This window comes from Saimiri boliviensis, chromosome 3 (genome assembly GCF_048565385.1).
Source record: "Saimiri boliviensis isolate mSaiBol1 chromosome 3, mSaiBol1.pri, whole genome shotgun sequence".
In the NCBI taxonomy this organism is placed as follows: domain Eukaryota; kingdom Metazoa; phylum Chordata; class Mammalia; order Primates; family Cebidae; genus Saimiri; species Saimiri boliviensis.
The window spans coordinates 46,498,362-46,520,756 of record NC_133451.1 but is presented as its reverse complement, the minus strand read 5'-3'; the positions used below and the strand labels follow the sequence as shown (position 1 = coordinate 46,520,756).

The window sequence follows — 22,395 nt, the reverse complement described above, 5'->3', positions numbered from 1 at the left end:
ATTCTCCAGATGGGCTTTCATAGGAGTTCCATAGGAATATCTCCTGCTTCTATGTCTTTACTCATGAATTCCCATTTGCCTGGAACAAGAAGACTTTCTCCTGCCCCATTTCCGCCTGATAAATCCTACCTACCCCGGCCCCTTATTTTCTGTTTGCTCTTGAATTTACTGTTTCACAGCTCACTGCAGCCTCGACATCCAAGGCTCAAGTGATCTGCCTGCCTCAGCCTGCCAAGTAGCTGGGACTACAGGTGCACCTCACCATGCTGAGCTAATAGTTCATTCTTATTTTGGAGAGGTGGAGATCTTGCTAAGTTGCCCAGTCTTGAACTCCTGACCTCAAGCAATCCTCCCACCTCAGCCTCCCAAAGTGGAGGATTATAGGTGTGAGCCACCAAGCCCAGCCTGTGATTTTTGCTCACTTCAATAAAAAAAATCCATGAATATATTTAAGGAGACAATATTCTCATCATCTTGAAAGGTTTGACTAATGCAAAAATTTGCAGACCAGGTGTGATGGCTCATGCCTGTAATTCCAGCACTTTGGGAGGCCAAGGTCGGTGGATCACCTGGTCAGAAGTTTGAGATCAGTCTGGTCAACATGACGAAACCTCATCTCTATGAAAAATACAAAAAAATTAGCTGAGCATGGTGGTACGTACCTGTAGTCTCAGCTACTTGGGAAGCTGAGGCAGGAGAATCGCTTGAACCAGGGAGGTGAAGGTTGCAGTGAGTGGAGATCGCACCATTGCACTCCAGCCGGGGTGACAGAGTGAGACTCTATCTCAAAAAATAAAATAAAATAAAATAAAATAAAATAAAACTTTGCAGTAAAATTTGGAATTTATTCTAATGTAGATATTCAAATACCAGCCAAAAAATAAATAAATAAATAAATAAAAGGCAGTTTGACCATTAATGTTTCTTCTAAATTTTCCTCAAACGACAATAGCAACAAAAAGCCTGGGTAATGTGCTCTGCTTTTCTCCTCTCTACCACTTCTCCCACACTCCCTCTCTCTTTTTCTTTCTCTTCTTTCACATTTCCTGTTCTGTCCTTTTCTTCCCCTCATTTTGACAACCATCTCCAATGTTCTACAGCACTTCATGTATCAAAAATCAAGAAAAGAATTTGTTCATTTGCAGAAACCGAATTGTACACTGGCCTTTTTCAACAGAAAGAGTTTTAATTCGTGGAAATAGATGCTAACAGTCATTAGAAGGGCTGGGGCAATAGGCTCTAGGCTGAACCACAGGCATGACCCCAGAACAACATCCCAGAATTAGCCAGCAGGGAAGTTTCTTCCTCTCTTGTAACCTGAAAGTGGGCAGTGAGGAAGCTCCCAATGGAACTGTTTCTTCAAGAATGTACCCCCTTAACTGTGAGCCACTTCCATTGCAACCAGGCACAACTGTCACCCTACTCCTGATAGATGCATTCCAGCATAAACTGGATGCCCTTCCTTTGGCATCAGGAAAACTATTGACCAGATGGGGATAGCTGCCTCAGAATACCCAACGTGTCCCTGCCCGTTCTTGCTGGCAACCATAGCAGAAATGGAAGAACCGTTGTCTTCACCTCACTTCCACCTTCCAAATCTCATACAAATGCACTTAATTGACTAAACCTCAGCACCATAAATGCCATCCAGGATCTGAGCTGCAAAGCAGACTGGGTAATGTAGACTTTTAGCGCTTCCAGGTTTTGCAGATTATGAAAGCACACTAGAAGGAGAGAAGAATGGATGACGTGGGCAAGTTCACCCTATCTGTCACCCTAAGAACCATTTCGAAGTCATTGTAAATTCAGTGAGTTTTCACAACTTCTAATGAAATGTTTTGTGAGTATAGTTTTTAAGACACAAAGCAAAATTTGTTAATCCCAAGCATTTCTTAAGTACCCATTATGTGCAAGCACGCTGCTACGGTTACAAAGGTCTCTCTCCTAGAGGAGATTGTAGCCTTGTGAAGACAGTGTGTAACAATTTAGCTAGTGGAAAACAATTGAAATATGGACAAAATGCAGTGGCAGAGAAGAGAAGGAAGCAATTACCTAGGTCAAAGGTGAGGAGTCAGTGGCTTGGACTTGAGCAATGGATAACATCTATTTGAACTCAAAAGAAGTGGGCTTTTGAAGCCCAAGGAGAGCACATGCAAAGGTACAGAGGCATGAAACAGCATGGCTCAGGCAGGAAACTGCAGCTGGACCACCACTTCGTACCTTAGTAATAATCTGTTCTCATAGCATAGCTCAAGCATTAAAAAAAATTGTTATATGGGTAGGCACAGTGGCTCACGCCTGTAATCCCATCACGTTGGGAGGCTGGGGGTGGGGGGGAGGTGGATCACCTGAGGTCAGGAGTTCTAGACCAGCCCGATTAACATGGTGAAACCTCTTCACTAATGAAAATATAAAAATTAGCAGGCATGGTGGCAGGTGCCTGTAATTCCAGCTACCTGGGAGGCTGAGACAGGAGAATTGCTTGAACCCAAAAGGCAGAGGTTGCAAAGAGCCAAGACCACGCCACTGTATCCAGCCTGGGTGATAGAGGAAGAATCTGTCAAAAAGAATGAAAAAGAAAGAAAGACAAGAAAGAAAGAAAGAAATTTTATTGGATTCCAAGAATTCATATCTTAACTGAGTCACTGAGGCATGTACACAAAACCGTTAAGTAATAAAATTAGGAAAAAGTGATACTAAAATATTTAACAACTATCATAGTTGTTGAGTACTTACCTATCAGAAAAGGATAGTTATAAAGGATGGTTACAAACAACTGGTCTACCTGTATCAGTGAGTACTTTAAAATAGCAGCCCTTTTAGAATACAACCTAAAGTTTCCCGGGCCCATGGGGTCTTTGGATTCAAATAAATTTGTATAGTCATCAATGGCACAGAATTCCGGCTCCACCTACACCCAGAGGGCCCCCAGCCTTAACCCCTCAAAAAGGCTGGCAAGGTTTTCCGGGGAATCCCTCAAGGGATGCCTCACATGTCTCGTTTTGAACGTAAGCATGTTCTTTAAGTGGCTGGCTCTTTTAAGAGCAGGTATCAAACTACAGGCGTAGGTGATCAAGGCCAGTAGGGATTAAGGGGAGGAACCTTCTCAACTGCAGTCAGAACCATTCTGGCACCTAGTATTGGAAGCCAAGGGAGCAGCAGGCGATGGCATCTTTCCTGTGGTTATGAAGTGGGAAGGTTCCCCGATTCCCCTTGCAGGACGTGTGGCAGGGGTGTGGCTCGCCTGTTCCGTCGCCCCGCTGCTCAAAACCCCGAGGGAGGTGGAGCGCGCAGACCGACAGGTGCCGGAGCCCAAGTGGGCACGTGTTAGCGTGCTCCTTCAGCCTCGCTCTCCCGGGACTGCTGTGTTCACTAACCCCGCCCCCTCCCCGCCCCGCCCCGCCCCGCCCCGCCCCGCCCCGCCCCAGCCCCCGCCCCGCCCCGCGCCGCCCCCGCCCCATCCTTTCCCTGAATCCTGGACAAATCAGGCCACACGAACTGTTTGAAAGGTGATGAATGCGGAGACTTTGTTGAACATTCGAGGTGACTTTCAGCGGATGGGGAGCAGGAGTGGGAAGGTGGAGGGGTGCGGGGATAATCTTCCCCTGGAGTTCCGCCATTCTCGATGGAACTCCTCTTGCTGTGGAGACGCCTCTTCCCTCCTCCTCTGCTGCGCCGTCCTGCCGCTCTCCGCCGCTCTGTGCCTGGGCTCCTCTCGACATTCAGCCGCTTGTGTGTGTGCCCGCTAAGGTCTCAGGTTCATATGGGCACAGAATCTGGGGCCAGAGTGGTCTCTCGGAAAATGCAACATTGGGGCAAAAACACGAGTGCCTGTTTTCACTTAGGTCCGAGGGCACAGACCTGAGTGTAGAGCCCTCGCCAGGGACCCTGCCCTTCTTTACCCAGCGCTTCCTTGCCCCCACCTCCCGTAGCAGTTACTGGCATTCTCTAGGTGGGTACCCTCAAACAGGAGAGGGGATCCTTCCTGAGGACCATGAACAGAAATCACAGACAGTCGGAAGCTGAAGCCAGTGAAGAAGGCAATGTCTCAGACAGCAGCCAAAGGAGCATGGCGTGTGCTGGGAGCAGCTGGAAAGTGAATTAAGTTCCACCCTGCCTTCTCCACCTTCGTTGAGGAAGTAATACACATTGACTAGAGTTTAGGACAGTGTTTCTCAAAATAAGTTGCTTGGGTATATATGCATCCGAATAATTTAGGGGACTTGCTGAAAATGTGATCAAGTTTATCTTTATTTCCTCTGAAGTTTGAATACCATTCAAAACGATTTTGTCTAAATGCCTATAGAAATTCACAGCTGATTACCTCCATTATATCTACTGCTTTTTACTGTTAGTTAATTGCTTGATGAGTATGTGAGGTCCCTGTGGTTTTGTTCTGCAGTTACGTTGCTTGAATATTTTGAAGCTGGGATCAACCCAGATTTTTAATTGTTTTATACCTCTGGTATATTCAAATTTTACAAAAAAAAACCCAAAAAACTGGTCAATGGAAATTAGGGGGAATAGGCCATGCCTGTATTCTATTAAAGAATAATTCCTATGTAAAACTGCAAATAGGTGCTATTATAGTCTAAAAAAAATGTCAGGGTTGATATGATTTGGCTGTGCACCCACCCAAATCTCACCTTGAACTGTGGCTCCCATAATCCCCATGTGTCATGGGAGGAACTCAGTGGGAGACAGTTGAATCATGGAGGCAGGTTTTCCCATGCTATGCTCATGATAGTGCCTAAGTCTCATGAGATCTGATGGTTTTATAAAGGGGAGTTTCCCTGCACAAGCTGTCTTGCCTGCTGCCATGTAAGATACGCCTTTGCATCTCCTTTGCCCTCTGCCATGCTTGTGAGGCCCTCCCAGCCCTGTGGAACTGTGAGTCCATAAACCTCTTTCCTTTGTAAATTACCCAGTCTCAGGTATGTATTTATTAGCAGCTTGAGAACAGACTACTACGTAGGGTGAAATTTTGATTAAATATATAAATATATAAAAATAGTCTTCCCACTAATAAGATTTCTTTCTTCTCAGATATGAAACTAACCATGAAGAAAAATATTATCAATACACAGCAGTCCTTTGTAAACAAGCCCAATGTGATCGTACCAGAAATTGAAAAGGAAATACGAAGGATGGAAAATGGAGCATGCAGGTAAATGCAAACATTTTCCCATGCATTTTTGTTGTTAGCCACGGTTCTCTAATTTAGCTAGGTTTAATTTCAATTTAGCTTTATAATTTGTAACCTTGAACTTTGTAATATATTTATATTACATATTTGTAATATATTTATATTTATATATTTACAAATATATATATTTATATATTTAATTTAGCAAATTTATTTATACTTTGGAACAGCATGACTTGTCTAACAAATGAACATAGATTTTATTTATTTATTTATTTATTTCGAGATGGAGTTTTACTGTTACTCGGGCTGGAGTGCAGTGGCACGGTCTCGGCTCACTGCAAACTCTGTTTTCCAGGTTCAGACGATTCTCCTGCCTCAGCCTCCTGGATGGCTGGGACTATAGGTGCATACCACCACACCCAGCTAATTTTTTTTTTTTTTTTTTTACACTTTTAGTAGAGGTGGAGTTTTGCCTTATTGGCCAGGCTGGTTTTGAACTCCTGACCTCAAGTAATCTGCCGGCCTCAGCCTCCCAAAGTGCTGGGATTACAGGCATGAGTCACCATTCCCGGCCTCAATATAGATATTACTGTGGTCACTTTTTTGGAAGCTCCTATTAAGCACCTATGCCAAATATTTCTTTAGTCACTGGCAGGGCTTTTCCTCATGGGACATTTAGAATCTAAGGAGATGACATTGCCATAAATGCATATAAAAAATATGCAGAGTATGAAATGCTGGCAATGTGATTTAAAAGTATAGCTTAAAGGACTTACCCTATAAAAGAGTATAATATATATGAATGCGGTTAAATTTACTTTTAGTGGGAGGAAACATTAGTTAGAAATCAAGTTAGTTCATACAACTCTATAATATGATCTAAGTCCCAGATATCACACTTGCTATTTGATAAATATTAACATTAACCAATGCATCAAACAATAGGAATGTGAAAACCTAGAAAGTAGTTTCTTAGTTAAATGTGTTCTACTGAATTATGCATATGTTCTATATAATTCTCTGTATTCTGTATAGTTCTAACTTCATACTAACTAAAAATTGTTATGTGTGGTAGTTTGGGAAGAAAAGAAAAGAGGTGAGGTAATCATCCCGGTGGTGAGAAATGTTGCTCCTCCCCAGTGGTTGAAAACATTAACTCATCTCTCTCTGCCTCCTGTTGAACTGTAGTTCCCTTTCTGATGATGATGACAGTGCCTCTATAGGTGAAGAATCAGAGAACGAAAACCTTCATACGAGGGGTTCCTCTAGTTGTAAGTCACACAGAAAGGGAGGACCATCGCAGAGGTGAGCAGTATGATCCATCTCTCGGTACCTGTCTTTAACCATTTATGCCTAAAGTTTCAGTGTTTTGATTTTTTGCAATCAAACCATGGCAATGACCTTGAGCAGTAGGATGGAAATAACACCCATGTGCTTGGCATTCTAATAATGGCACACTAGGTATAAATGGCTTTGTAAAATGTTGTTTAGATGAAAGGTCTTTTACTTCTTCCACAGAGCAAGCTTGGCAAATGCCTCTGCTATCTAGACATGATGTGGGATCTCAGCAGGAGTTACTGTTCCTTACCCATGCCCTCTCTTGGGAAATATTGCCACTGCCAGATGATTATTCACAACGATGGGGTTCGAAGTTGTACACACTCTTGCTTCATTTTTCCTGAGACCGATGGCTGCCCCTTAAGAAACCCTGTCCTCTCTGATTTCTTGTTTCTCTCTGATTTTTCTTTCAGGGTCCTGAAGCAAGTAGATGTGAGAGGGTTGGCTGTTATTCTCTAAAATGCTCCATCCCATTTGGTCCTACTTTTAGGAAATAGAGTGCTGGAGAGAGATGCTAGAAGTAAAAAGCAAAAAATCCTTAGTAGGAAATAAAGAAGTTGCAAAAACCTCAGATATCGGACTTGAGATTGCAGAAGGGGTTTGTGTGGTGTTGGTGTGGAGCAGGGGTTCCCACCCTATTTGACATAATTACTTTTTCTTTGCTTTTTTCCTCCCCTTTTTTTCCTCTTTCCTATTTTTCTTCCTGCTGACTACATCCAGCCTTCCCATTGTTTTTATTTATCTTTTCTCCTCATTTTATTTTCCCTGACAGTCTTAGGCTTCTTATTGGGAGTTACTGGCATGGAGGTTGGTTCACTTAAGCTAATTCTTGGTATGAACATTGACTGATATGCATTTACTAATCATGTGTATTATAGTCCATTTTCACACTGCTGAGACTGGGTAATTTATTAAGAAAAAGAGACTTAATGGACTCACAGTTCCACATGGCTGGGGAGGCCTCACAATCATGGTGGAAGGCCAAGGAGGAACAAAGTCATGTCTTACATGGTGGCAGGCAAGAGAGCATGTGCAGAGGAACTGCCTTTTATAAAACCATCAGATCTTGTGAGACTTATTTACTAACACAAGAATGGCACGGGAAAAGCCCACTCCTATAATTCTATTACTTCCTATCGGGTTTCTCCCATGAAATGTGAAGATTATGGGAGCTATAATTCAAGATGAGATTTGGGTGGGGACACAGCCAAACCATATTACCAGGTTTGTTCAAGGCACTGGTATTTGGCAAGTTGTACTTCATGGAGGCTTATGACATATTTTTATGTTTTGTGCTTCATGATATGTTTTTTGAAATATCATCTAGACAGTCTTTAGTAATGAGTAGAAACAGAAAAGACATTGTTCTTTCAGACCATTTGCTTACCATGGACTTTATACAGATGGTGACTATTGTGATTTTACTGCATGTTTTTCATTCCCCAGGGAGCAGTACCTGCCTGGTGCTATTGCACTTTTCAATGTGAACAACAGCAGCAATAAGGACCAGTAAGTACATTTACAATAGAAAACCAAAGCTTTGGTTTAAAGGAAACCAGTAAAAAGATAGGAATATATCTGAACCTGTTATAGAGCAAATATTTATTAAGCAAATGATCTAATACAATGGCAATGATAGTCTACCATTTTGTTGTTTGGTTATTTATGCTGGAAAAATTCAGCTACCCATATTAAAAGGAGTGTTTATCTATTTGTTCATTTAGTTGAATACATGTGGAAAAATCATGTCTATAGTTTATGTGCAGTTGGCTTTCTTTGTGGATAGAGTGACTGACAAAAATAAGTGGAACATATTACTCCTTTCCCGTTTGAGCCAATGTGTCTTAGATGAAGTTCCTCAGGAGACAGTTTCTGAGATGGAGGCTCACATGCAGAGGTTTGTTAGGAATGGTCTTGGGAACGATATCTGGAAGGAAGTTGGGGGTCTGTATTGGGCAGAGGGAGAAGTCGAACTTCAGGGAATAGGGCTGATGCACAATGTGATTCTATAGGGAGCCCTCGAGCAGGGATGACCGTTTAGAGTTGTCCCATATTTAGGTAATAGATTTGGGCCTTTGTACCCATGCACAGTTATTGGAAAAAGGTTGGCCCTAGAAGATGGAGCATAACTTTGAGCATGGTGGTTTCCTTCAGCCAAGGCCAGCCAGGGGAGAGGAAAAACTGTGAGCTGCCAGCAACCAACACTCTTGGCAAGTGGGGAATGAGTGCCTGGATTTTGTGCACCACCTGCGTAGCCACTACACTGCCCACCTGTGTGCTGCACTGATCCATTTTGTTTATACAGAAAATTTATCTCATCTGGGAATACCTACTCCAGAATCCTGGTTATTCCTTTTTCCTGAGAAAGCTTATAAGAGGCAAGTTAATGGGATTAAACCAAGGTCTCTGATAGCTGCAGGTGGTTTTGTGGCCTCAGCTGAAATTCTTCACTCTCCTCTTCTACTCCTTCTAGAGTCCTCTCACCCTTGGCCAGCACATTTGCTGGTCTAGATGACTTAGCTGGTGGAACAGTACAGACACTCATTCCTGAAGGACTTGAGTCCTGGGTCACCTTGCCTTTCTTGAGTCATGGCTACAGTACTTGCCCGTTTACCACCAAAACTGAGCTGGAACATACCAAAAGACACCACAGTGGACCACCTGGGCACAAATACATCTCCCCTTCCTGCATTGTATAACAGCAGCACTGCCTACTTCTGATGATCAAGGTCAATAACTTTTGCCAGTGTGGTGACTCTCTTCCATGCCTATTGGTTTCTTGGCATGAGGGGCCCAAAGTAGCTGGGGAGTAGCCATAGCTTAATGTTTAATGGAACTCTGGTGTTCCGTGGCAGATGCATCAGTCCTCTGGAAACCAGGACCTCTAGACCCACAGATCCTTAAGTTGCAGGAATGGGAAGCAAACCTTTTCTACATTTGTCACCTCTACTTAGACCTCTTAGTTCCCAGACCAATGCATTCTCTATAAGCATAGAGAACCATACAATGATTATTGTTTTAGCATATATACAGTATCCTAGAGGACGGCATCTTATCTTTCTAGAGTATAAACTTTATGATAGCACCTCAGCTGTGCCTTCAAAAGGTCACTCCTTAACTATCATGTCAGTAGCTGATAAACAGTGTGCAGCAGTTGATAGGACCATTGGATCCCATACTCAGGGTCCAATGCCACATTTCCTTTACCTTAAAGTGGGTCCTTGGTTCAAAGTGATCTTAAGTAATATTTCCTATTAGTAATCATGCTTCATATGCCCCTAAATAACAGAACTGGTCAAAGTCCTGTGGCAAAAAAACACATAAATAGCCATACATATGTCAATTCATATCAATATGTTTAATGCCTCTTCTGTGGTGTCAGGAGTCCAACTTAGTTAACTTGCCATTGAGTGACTGATTACTTTCTTCAACAGAAAGCACTGTATTGGAGTCATAGCATTGGTCTCTGTAACTGGCAGGTTCACTAAGAACAAAAAACAAACAAACAAAAACAAAGATTTTCAAACTTTGTGCTCATACTCATAATATGTTCATTCAGTCTGCCTCTTCTCCAGCAATATTTTCCCTGATCATTCCATCTTTTTCCGTCCAGGTCCCTGACCAACCAGTCAAGGCATTTGTGACTGCCCATGAGTTCTTGTATATTCTTAATTTGGGCTATTTCTTTTTCCATTTTGGAGACAGGGGACAGGGTCTCACTTTGTTGCCCACGCTGGAGTGCTGTGGTGCGATCTCGGCTCAATGTAACCTCCACCTCCCGGGCTCAAGTGATCCTCCTGACTCAGCTTCTAGAGTAGCTGGGAATATAGGCGTGCTCCTCCACGCCTAGCTAATTTTTGTATTTTTAGTGATGGGGTTTTGCCATGTTGGCCAGGCTGGTCTCCAACTCCTGGCCTCAAGTGATCCTCCCACCTCAGTGTCCTAAAGTGCTAGGATTACAGGTGTGAGCCACTGCGCCCAATCTGGGCTATTTCTTTTTCCACACAAACTAGATGACTGTATAGTGCTTGAAGCTGGGGAAATTAACCTCACATTGTCTTCTAAGACCACCTCTAAGTGAGGCTGTGATGCAGACACAGCCCATTCTGGCTTGCGTCCACATGCTAAACTGACCCATCTGTGCAACATGCTGGATCAGCTGCTACTAAAGAACCCCACATATGGCCACAGGTGGGAACTGAGAAATAGGTGCTGAGTGGAAAGTGACATAGTAGAAAATGAATGGGAATTTCCAGCGGTGGAAAATGACATAAAGAAGGGCACTGAAGTCTGGCCATGGTGGCTTACACCTATAATCCCAGCACTTTAGGAGGTTGAGGCAGGCAGATCACCTAAGGTCAGGAGTCGAGACCAGCCTGGCCAACCAACATGGTGAAACCCCATCTCTACTGAAAAAACAAATATTAATTAGGTGGCACGTGCCTGTAGTTCTAGCCACTTGGGAGGCTGAGGCAAGAGAATTGCTTGAACCCAGGAGGCAGAGGTTGCAGTGAGCCAAGATCGTGTCATTGCACTCCAGCCTGGGTGACAGAGCGAGACTCCTCAAAAAAAAAAAAAAAAAAAAAAAAAAAAAAAGAAGGGTACTGAGCCAGCTTACTTATTCCCTCTGGTTCATGCTCAATCTCAGAGAGCTTACTTCATCATATGATGGATTGCTATCTATTTACTTCATCATATGATGGATTGCTACCTATGACTTGTTGTTTCTGACAGAATCCATGTCATGATGGGCATTCATTTTATGTCCTTGGTTAGGTAATCCTATTTCAGGGTCTGATTAACAGAATGCCATTGATACAGATACAGTGGACTAATGTGATGCCCTGAAAAATGTCCACATGATCCAGGTTGCTCAAGGCTGTCGTGACAGTGGGAAGGAGAGTTAATAGAGCCTTGGAAAAGAGTGGAGATGTGTATAGTTTTCATCCCATGTGAGTGTAAGCTATTTCTATTCTCTTTCCTGAGAGTAATGAAAAATGACATTCACATGACTGACCCAGAACCTCAGGTATACAGTGTGTATCAGGTGAATGCATTATTTTCTGCATATGACGCAGCAGCTGCAATTGGGGCTACTACTTGGTTAATTTTTTGCGATAGTCTGCAGCTGTTCGTTAGGATCCATTTGGTTTTTGCAGGAATCTGATGATCAATTATGTGAGAAAATAAAGAGGGATTGCCACCCTGCATGCATTAGGTCTTAAGGATGAGTTTTTTTTTTTTTTTTCAATCTCCCCAGGATGCAATGTTGCTGTTGGCCAGAGGGTGGGAAGCAGTTTCAGGGCTTCTACTTGGTCTTACCCCACTTTCCTCACAAGCCAAGGAACTAGTGGGGGTAGGGGTGGGAGTTCTGCCCATGAGCAATTATATACATTTTCCTTTTGTATTCAGGAATTACGTACATTTCACTTTTACATTTAGAAACTGGAAAAATGATCACAGAGTATGTTTCTGTGTTATTTTCCACATAGGACACGGCAGCTGCAATTGGGGCTACTACTTTCTGGGTCTTTTCATACCTTCCACCATCTGCCATGGTGTTGTTTAATGTTTATTTCATTTTGTGTGTGCCATTATCTTCCAGGCTTCCAAGAGCCATTTGTGTAGTGTGTCGACATCATCCTTCAGGATCCATTCTAGGCTGTCAAATGTTGATTTATAGACGTGTACTCCCACAACAGTAAATTCTCCCTTATCCAGTTTTATGGTCTGTCCCTGTTCGTACATGACCATTTTAGATGTCAAGCCTCGCCTCACTTGTCAATCTTAGCTTCCATTTCTTCTCAACTGTGGCTTTCCAGTTCTGCCGGTCATTCTTACCCAGATTAAGTCCACTGCACTTTAGAAATTTTCCTGCTCTAACATCCTCTCTCTTCTCTACTTCTCGAACTCTTACTCATACTTTGAGGCCTAGCTTTAGACCTACCTCCCTTTAAAACCTTTTTCTGACTATCCCTAGTGGTAAGAAGAGAACTATTCATTCATGTCTGGATAATGAAATTTCCTAAGACATCCAAGCTGATGTGGCAGCCTGATATAACCCTAAGTCTGTCTGACTTCAGAATTCATTCCCCTGCTGATAGAGAAAGCTAGGTGTGGAAAGAGGCACTAGTTACACAATCTCCACTCAAGAAGAAATTGTATGTAGAGAAAGGTGGTCTTAAATCCAGTGAATTATTCTAATAATTGAGACTCCACCATATTATCAGAGAGCTTGTTGATTACTCATGAAAAATGGCTTCAGTCAGGGTTATCCCCTCTAAAGAAAATTGATGGCATTTTCTTAAAATTCTCAGTGACTATATTTAATACATGAACACTTTAGAGGAACACTCTTTGGGGGGCTGTTATTTCTTAATTTTTTCTTGTTGGTTTTACGCCTTTATTCATCTCCATTTTCTTCTATTTCCCACATCTATTAACTTTATAACTTTTTGTTTATTATCTGGATAATTGTCCACCTTTTTTTTTTTTTTTTTTTTTTTTTTTTTTTTTTTTTTTTTTTTTTTTTTGGTAGAAATCTCCAGCAAGAGATCAGAATTCTGGGTTTTGAGTGCTGGGGCAGGTCTTTCAATGTAAGGCTGAGATTTTTGCTTGATGAAAAAGAAAGTAAGTAGGAGTGGAAGACTGTGATTATGTAACAGATATATTATTATTTTTCTTTAGAGAACCAGAAGAAAAAAAGAAAAAGAAAAAAGAAAAGAAGAGGTAAGACTTTGGCATGAATTACCCCGCATTTTTCTGCCCATAACATTTCTGTATTTTAATACTACTTGCTTAACTTTTTCAGCAAGTCAGGTGATAAAAATGATAACACAAAGGACCCAGAGAAGAAAAAGAAGAAAAAGGATGCAGAGAAAAAAAAGAAAGAGGAGAAAAGCAAAGATAAGAAAGAAGAGTAAGCACTTTTATTGGCATTGAAATAGAATGAAATTGTGATAGGTTTTAGATGCAGGGATGATTTTCCATAATACAAAGTAGAAAGAAACTTTATAGTAAAGAGCCCTGTGTAAAGACTAAATGTCTTTAAACACTGAAAAATAAACATTTAACATAAATTATCAGAAGTGAATTAAAACTTTTTCTAATTTCCCTAAAATTAGCAATGGTAGCATTATATATATATATATATATATATTTATTGCATTTTAGGTTTTGGGGTACACGTGAAGAACATGCAAGATTGTTGCATAGGTACACACATGGCAGTGTGGTTTGCTGCCTTCCTTCCCCTCACCTGTATCTGTCATTTCGCATTATTCTTAATTGTCTCAAGAATTTTCACTGCTGTGGTTAATTCTCTTCCCTAAGCATTGGTAAAGATAACTTATTGCTGAGAAATCTTTAGGTTCTAAGGAGGATTAGGTTTATAGGATCCTAGCGTTACTTAAAAAACTGAAATAAAAATTTAATTTTTATTTAAATTACATTCTTTTAAGGAGTGTGCAACCTAGATTTTTTGCACACGCAGATCACAATAGGGTTTGTGCTCCTATGAAAATCTAATGCCACTGCTGATTTGACAGGAGGCAGAGAAGCTCAGGCGGTAATGCTTGCTGGCCCCGCAGCTCACCTCCTGCTATGTGGCCCACCTGGTTCCTAACAGGCCACAGACGGGCACTGGCCCATAGCCCGGGGGTTGGGGACCCCTGATCTATGCCACTTTTCCCTCTCAGTGGCTGAAGTATACAACAGACTGCAGCATCGCAGGGTTGGGGACCCCGATCTATGCCACTTTTCCCTCTCAGTGGCTGAAGTATACAATGGACTGCAGCATCGCAGGGTTGGGGACTCCAATCTATGCCACTATTCCCTCTCAGTGGCTGAAGTACATACATGACTGCCACTTTGCAGTGAAACTAGGGCTCTAGTAAAAACTTAATATATGCTTTCATGTACGACTAGTCATTTCGTTATCTATCCACCCCTCACTAACCACTTTCTTATGACTAGTGCTCTTATACCATGCTAAACTTCCCACTGCAGAATGAGCTACTCTGGCTTACTTCCATTTCATTAACTGTGGGCATAATAATGTTTAATATGGTAAATAAAAATGTTCTTGTACCTTGGTAACTATCCCCTTTATTTCTAATTGCTGCTAGGGAGAAGAAAGAAGTTGTGGTTATTGATCCCTCAGGAAACACATATTACAACTGGCTGTTTTGCATCACCTTACCTGTAATGTACAACTGGACAATGGTTATTGCAAGGTGTCTATATATTTTTGTGTGTATGGATCTCAGTCCACTTCTAGTTTCCAAGTTCACGGACTAAACAATTTGACTTAGAGCCTTTTAGGACACACCTTCTTTCTCTATCACAGGTGGTAAAGAGAGGCTAGATTATTCTCAGTGTATTTTCTTTGGATCAGGAGGATGTGCTTCAGTTCTCAATATAATTGGGTCTCCAGTACTAGGATGGGTGGAGGGGTGAGGGGAAGACTTTTATTTTTTTCATTTTTTAACTTTTATTTTAGGTTCTGGGGTACATGTGCAGGCTTATTACATAGGTAAACTCATGTCACGGGGGTTTGGTGCACAGATTATTTTCTCACTCGGGTATTAAGCCCAGTATCCAAGAGTTATTTTTTCTGCTTCTCTCCCTTCGCCCACCCTCCACTCTCAAATAGACCCCAGTGTCTGTTGTTGGAGAAGAAGATTTTAAAACTTTTGGTTGTATAATAAATTAGAACATCAGGAGAAACTATTTTCTTTGACCTATGAGAAAAAAAAAATGTTCCCAGATAGTGGAAAAAGATCAAGGATTCCCTGCCTTTTATATGGTAAACATGTTACTCATCCAAGACCAAGCACAATTTCCTAACGCATTTTGGGTACTGATGGTCGGTATGAACCTGGTCATCAGTGTGTTTCACCCAACATATTTTGATTTCAGTTTTAGGCCATTTATTTTTTAATTGATTTAAATATTTTTTATTTGTACAAGTGTATAGGTACATGTGAAATGTCGTTACTTGTAGATAGTACATAGTGATAAAGTCAGGATATTTAAGGTGTCCATTACCCAAGTCCAATACATTTTTGTTAAGTATAATCTGCTATCAAACATTGAATTCATTCCTTCTGTCCTACTATTTACTTGTCCCCTTCAACCCACTTATTCTTATTGGATGTTTTTACAAAGCTGATTAGCGTTATGGAAACGATGTTGGAATTCAGAAGTGCGAGGATCGAAATCCAACCACTCGGAAAGTTTCGGAAAAGCCATGGTTGGTTAAAGGACTCTAAGGTCCTCTCCTAGCCATAGTGCTGTGCTTTTCATCATGATAAAGAAAGGATACAGAGAGAACTTTTACTTAAATTGGCCCTCATTTCTTTTCCGTTTATACAAATGTTTCTTTTTTTTTACAGAGCATGTTTTGATGAGCTTCAATCTGATTACCTAGAATATTGGATCGTTTTGGATTACGTATCAGACATAGTCTATTTGATGGATATGTTTGTACGAATAAGGACAGGTAAATATGTTTGGTTTTGAATATTTTGAAATTTCACGCTTTTATCTCTAGCATTATAATTTGACATTTTCTAATCCAAGTATTCCTCAAAGTAAACTCACCAAAGTCTATTCTAGAGGAAAAGGCACAGGTGAAAGGAAGAGTCACGATGTAGACACTCACAGGCATCGGCTACTCCAGCGGATTCAGAGGAAGTTACAGGCAACATTTTGACGGTGGATGTGGCTTTCCTCCATTATCCCGTTCATTGGTTTTGTGCCAGGCGAGAGGAATAGAGAGAGCAGAAATATTCTGCCCGCTATAGGGGGAGAGTAAGTGCTACCTAACAGGGAGATAATTTAGAGTCATGGGGAAAAATGTCATTGTCTCAGCACAGCCATACTTGAAATTTTTAAAAAGGCAGGAAAAATGCACTTACTCATCTTTGGTTTGTGGTGAGATATTATTGACCAGAGGGAATAGCTTTCTCCTCAAAGTATTTCTGTTAAACAGGTAGAAGCTCATTGCTTCTACCCTGCTCTCTACATGCCAATGTAACTGGTATACATAGACTATAATCTATTAAGAATCATTACATAAAATCAAACATTCTCTAAATACTGGTATCCTGGAACAGTGCCGCACTTGCTCTGTCATATTTGTAGCTCTGTTAGCCAGTTTAGGAGAAGGAGCAAATCCCTCTCCTAATGTAACATATCAAAGGGCTGAAATGCTGAGTTTAAAACACACGAGGCTCATGGTAACAGCACAGAAGGGAAGATCCCAAGTGTCTAAAGCAGCAAGAATGAGATGAAGATGCAGACTTAAGGACGCTTCTGTTTCATTTGAAGGGGTAAGGCAAGAATATGAAAAACAGACAGCACGGGGCAAGTATTCAAGTGTCCAGGGTAGGGCTGGGATTCTGACAAGCCAGTGGTATGGGCTATTAGGCACATTGCTAGCATGTTCAGGAAACCTTCTATGAGCTATCTATGGTGGGGAAGAAAACAATAACCCATTGCATGTTACTACAGTCTCCATACAACACAATTCTGGTCACCAATATGTATGTGGCGTTTCCTCTACACACCAAGCAATTCTGTAACATGAGCTGGGTTAAAGTTTAACTGAATTCAGACACTAAGGGAGTTAGAACAGGCCCCATAGGTTAAGGGCGGGCTCAATCTCCCAAGATGGTTCCCCACTTTAATGGCCAACTGTAAGCCTCGGGTTGTGTCTTGTGCTTCTGACTAACCAGCTATAAACTGGGGTTCCCACCCCTCCCTTGTGGGTCCAATCATTTGCTAGCACAACTTACAGAACTTAGGAAAACACTGATGTTTACTGCTTTGTTATATTAGTAAAGGGTATGACCATGGTTACAGATGAAGAGCCAGATGAAGAGATACATAGGGCAAAGTCGGGAAGAGTCGTGAGAACACGGGCTTCTGTCGCTACGGAACTGGGGTGTGGCACCCTCCTAGTTTGTAAATGTGTTCACCAACCTGATAGTCCTACAAATCCCATAGTTCAGGGATTTTACAGAGGCTTCATCATGGAGGCATGATGGACTATTAACTCAGTCTCCAGTGCTTCTCCCTTTCCTGGATGAAGGGGGTTAGGGCTAAAAGTTCTAAGCTTCTAAATATAACTTAGTCTTTCTGGTGATCAGCCTCCATCTTGGAGCTCACCAAGAGCTGCCTCATTAGAACAAAAGATCAAAAGACACTTTTGCTTGCTTGCTTTCTTTTCCTTCCTTCCTTCCCTCCTTCCTTCCTTCCTTCCCTCCTACTTCCTTCCTTCCCTCCCTCCCTCCTTCCTTCCTTCCTTTCTTTCTTTCTTTCTTTCTTTCTTTCTTTCTTTCTTTCTTTCTTTCTTTTTCTTTCTGTTTTGCTTTTTTCCTTCTTCTTCTCTCAAAAATAATATGGAGTTACCCAGGCTGGTCTCAAACTCCTGGACTTAAGGGATCCTCCTGCCTCAGCCTTCCAAAGTGCTGAGATTACAGGTGTGAGCCACCACACCTGGCCAGAACAAAAGACAATTCTATCACCCTGGAAATATTAGGAACTCTGTTTCAGGAACTGGGGTCAAGAACCAAATACCAGAACAAAAGACGCACCTAGGGTCAGGTACAGTGGCTCATGCCTGTAATCCCAGCCCTTTAGGAGGCCAAGGTGAGCAGATCACGAGGTCAGGAGTTTGAGACCAGCCTAGCCAATATGGTGAAACCCCATTTCTACTAAAAATACAAAAATTAGCCGGGCATGGCAGTGCGTACCTGTAGTCCCACTTACTCAGGAGGCTGAGGCAGGAGAATCGCTTGAACCCAGGAGGTGGAGGTTGCAGCAAGCCGAGATTGTGCCACTGCACCCAGACTGGGTGACAGGATGAGACTCCGTCTCAAAAAAAAAAAGAAATGCACTTAGTATCCATATTGCTTAGGAAATTACAAGAGTTTTAAGAGTTCTGTGCCAGAGACCAAATATATATATATTTCTCATGATATCAGAAGAACACCACTCATAAGAGGAATGGCTTCACCTGGAAGAAGATGATAGACCTTGAGAAATTTGTACACTCTCACTTTTGCACTTACAAAATTTTACTTTCTCTTTCTTTTTTCTTTTTGTTTTGGAAACAAGTTCTCACTGTTGCCTTGGCTGGAATGCAGTAGTGCTATCATGGCTCATAGAAGCCTTGAACTCCTGGGCTCAAGTGATACTCTGTCTCAGCCTCCCAAAGCACTTGGGATTACAGACATGAGCTGTCTGGCCAAAATTTTCCTTTGATTTCTGCCACAGAATATTTTCTACAGCCATAGGTTGATTGGTATTTGTATTTTATTACATTGTTGAAGGTATATTTATTGAAAATGAACTTTTCTTTTAACCTCAACAAAGTTAATTGACAGTTACTTCACAAAAATTCATAATGGCATAAAAAGGAGAAACACTGAATTTATTTATTTATTTTTTTTCTATTTTAGGTTACCTAGAACAAGGACTGCTGGTAAGGGAAGAACTTAAACTCATAAATAAATATAAATCCAACTTGCAATTTAAACTTGATGTTCTGTCACTGATACCAACTGATTTGCTGTATTTTAAGTTAGGGTGGAACTATCCAGAAATTAGATTAAACAGACTGTTAAGGATCTCTCGTATGTTTGAGTTCTTCCAGAGAACAGAAACAAGGACAAATTATCCAAATATCTTCAGGATTTCCAACCTTGTTATGTATATCGTCATCATTATCCACTGGAATGCATGTGTCTTCTACTCTATTTCTAAAGCTATTGGGTTTGGAAATGATACATGGGTCTACCCTGATATTAATGATCCTGAATTTGGCCGTTTGGCTCGAAAATACGTGTACAGCCTCTACTGGTCTACACTGACTTTGACGACCATTGGTGAAACGCCCCCTCCTGTGAGGGATTCTGAGTATGTCTTTGTGGTGGTTGATTTCCTAATTGGAGTGTTAATTTTTGCTACCATTGTTGGTAACATAGGTTCTATGATTTCCAACATGAATGCAGCCAGAGCAGAATTTCAAGCAAGAATTGATGCTATCAAGCAATATATGCATTTTCGAAATGTAAGCAAAGATATGGAAAAGAGGGTTATTAAATGGTTTGACTACCTCTGGACCAACAAAAAAACAGTCGATGAGAAAGAAGTCTTAAAGTATCTACCTGATAAACTGAGAGCAGAAATTGCCATCAACGTTCACTTAGACACATTAAAAAAGGTACGCATTTTTGCTGATTGTGAAGCTGGTCTGTTGGTGGAGTTGGTCTTGAAATTGCAACCCCAAGTCTACAGTCCTGGAGATTACATTTGCAAGAAAGGGGATATCGGACGAGAGATGTACATTATCAAGGAAGGCAAACTCGCGGTGGTGGCAGATGATGGAGTCACTCAGTTCGTGGTATTGAGTGATGGCAGCTACTTCGGTGAGATCAGCATTCTTAACATTAAAGGAAGCAAAGCCGGCAATCGAAGAACGGCCAACATTAGAAGTATTGGCTACTCAGACCTTTTCTGTCTCTCAAAAGATGACCTCATGGAAGCTCTAACTGAGTACCCAGATGCCAAAACGATGCTGGAAGAGAAGGGGAGGCAGATTCTGATGAAAGATGGTCTACTGGATCTAAACATTGCAAATGCTGGCAGTGATCCGAAAGACCTTGAAGAGAAGGTTACTCGAATGGAGGGGTCAGTAGACCTCCTGCAAACAAGGTTTGCCCGAATTTTGGCTGAGTATGAGTCCATGCAGCAGAAATTGAAACAAAGATTAACCAAGGTTGAGAAATTTCTGAAACCGCTTATTGACACAGAATTTTCAAGTATTGAGGGACCTGGAGCAGACAGTGGGCCCATCGACTCTACATAGAACTGAAAAGCTGGTCATTAACAGGGACACGCCTCATGATCCTTTTGATTTGGTGACTGACATCAACTATAATTTAAAAGAAGAGGAAGACTCGGTTGGGAAATTTTTCCATGAGGAAAATGTGCTTTTGTGCAAGGTACAAGGTCCATACCCTCTCTGGGAGCTACTATGATTAAAAAAGCTTTTTATCTTGGAATTTTTCACAACTGATAATGTGCAAAGATAGAAACTGACTAACTTGTCAGTTTCTGTATCTTCTGAGTTTTTCACACATGCTCCTTTTAAGTTATAATCTTCTTAAAAATGATTAAGTATCCCTCACTTTATGGCATTTGCATTGTTGAATGAAATGTATTTGAAGTAACTGAGAGTTACCATGTATATCATGTTTGGGATGACATTTAAAAAAATTAGACTGTAATAAAGTAAAAATAATTATGCAACTGTAGTGAATATGAGTCATTTGATAATTTAGCAGGGAGTTTAGGATCTTGCAGAACTTCAGGGTCATTTTAAGGAAAATCAATCATTTGTGTAGTATAGGAAGAGTGTTGAGAGAAGCTTTCTACCAATAAAAGCATGGTAAATCAGACTTTATGAACATATACATACACATAAATATACAGATACATCACAATGAAAGTAATAACATAGTTTAAGAATCTTTTATATTAACATTTAAAAGTTTTCTGATTATTAAGGCCTGAGGGTAGTGGCTACTGTCTTACTTCTCTGCCTGGCCAGCAGTAAGAAAAAGGAATAAACTAGTAATATTTCTGGGTGATTACCAAGGGAAATTGTTGAAATGTTAAAAAAGGAGGCCTGACAGTTCTATGGACCAGCATGAGCGTCACTTGGGAATTTCTCAGAAATGCAGAATCCTTGGCTTTACCCCTGCCTACTGCATCTGAATCTGCATTTTAGCTAGTGTTTCATATCCATGCTGAAGTTTGAATAGCATGCGTGTAGAGAAATGGGAAATAGTTAATGGTAGGGTGGTTCTAGAAAATAAAAATAAACTATCTGGAAAGTGTGTGGATGTGGAAAACATTGCTAATCAATCAGCCAGCTTCTACTGCTGAACCCAAGATGTGGTTCAAAAAAATCTTTCTTAACACAGATTACTAGAAGATATCTATCCTTATCTATAATGTCATGACTAAAGATGGCTTCTTGTTAATTTGACATTTTAGATACTTCAAGGGCCCCTAATCAGGGTATATTTTATTCTATTGTACCAGTAGAACATCTATTGAACTATACATTATGTCTTCGAAGTTCTGTGTTTCCATTTATCTTGGCTGTTCCTTCAATATCAGCTGGCAAGCATTTCTTCACCATAGAAGTGTCTAGTCCTGGAGTGGGTGCATCGTATATAACATCATAACATGTTTCTGCCTGACACAAGTTCTTCCTTTTCCTCTCTTTTCCTTTTTGTTCTTGTTATTACTTCTCCATCTGCATTTTGTTCTTTTTCTTTGTGCCATTTCTTGCCTGTTGTAAAAAACTCTAAGACACCGTAAAGAGGCTTGCTGGCTACTCATATCAGGCAGATACGGTAAGATAGGGAGAATCAGGGTTACATATGTAGCTCACAGCTGGCTCCCAGGAAGAAGCACCTCTAATTACTGTATCCAGGACTGGGGTGAATACTTTGACTTTCATCTGGGTTAGAGATACAGCCAAGGGTTCTCATTTGGTGATCCCTGACCCAAGCTCTATAGTCTTGCTGATGCTTAACTTGGACAGGTGGTTGATTCTTGGCTCAAAGTCTTTGGGTAAGGAGAGTTTACCAACTTTTTTTTTTTTTTTTTTTTTTTTTTTTTTTCATGACTTCTCCATGTAGTGAGGGAGCTGATGTGCTGAAATGGCACTGAGGGCTTTAGTTTACAGACACCTGGGGTGCAATGCAGAGGCTCATAATTGGATTTCAGCTTCATCGGGGAATTTTTCTTTTAAAGACAGGAAATACATAGTTTTAGGGGAATTAATGGTAAGAGTGCTGACTTGGGTACATGTGGATGCCAACGCA

At 41.2% G+C, this 22,395-nt stretch overlaps 1 protein-coding gene across 2 annotated transcripts; it reads left to right on the top strand.

The window, feature by feature from the left end:
* The first annotated feature begins 3,478 nt into the window (after positions 1-3,478).
* Positions 3,479-20,796, top strand: CNGA1 (cyclic nucleotide gated channel subunit alpha 1). 2 transcript variants are annotated; one of them, XM_039468261.2, is made up of 9 exons: positions 3,479-3,509; positions 5,047-5,167; positions 6,338-6,454; positions 7,934-7,996; positions 13,175-13,216; positions 13,299-13,406; positions 14,614-14,721; positions 15,883-15,989; positions 18,955-20,796. In XM_039468261.2, the coding sequence occupies exons 2-9, from the start codon at positions 5,049-5,051 to the stop codon at positions 20,361-20,363; spliced, it is 2,073 nt and encodes a 690-aa protein (XP_039324195.1). In that variant the 5' UTR covers positions 3,479-3,509; positions 5,047-5,048; the 3' UTR covers positions 20,364-20,796. The 2 variants fall into 2 exon arrangements, with proteins under 2 accessions (XP_039324195.1, XP_039324194.1); XM_039468260.2 differs by having other exon boundaries at positions 3,481-3,543.
* Positions 20,797-22,395: the final 1,599 nt, after the last annotated feature.

Excerpts from the sequence above, each read along its gene's own strand:
- CNGA1 (XM_039468260.2), top strand. The coding sequence starts at position 3,513 with ATGAATGCGGAGACTTTGTTGAACATTCGAG. Across the intron at positions 5,168-6,337 it reads ATGGAAAATGGAGCATGCAG|TTCCCTTTCTGATGATGATG; the intron begins GTAAATGCAAAC and ends GTTGAACTGTAG. Across the intron at positions 6,455-7,933 it reads AAGGGAGGACCATCGCAGAG|GGAGCAGTACCTGCCTGGTG; the intron begins GTGAGCAGTATG and ends TTCATTCCCCAG.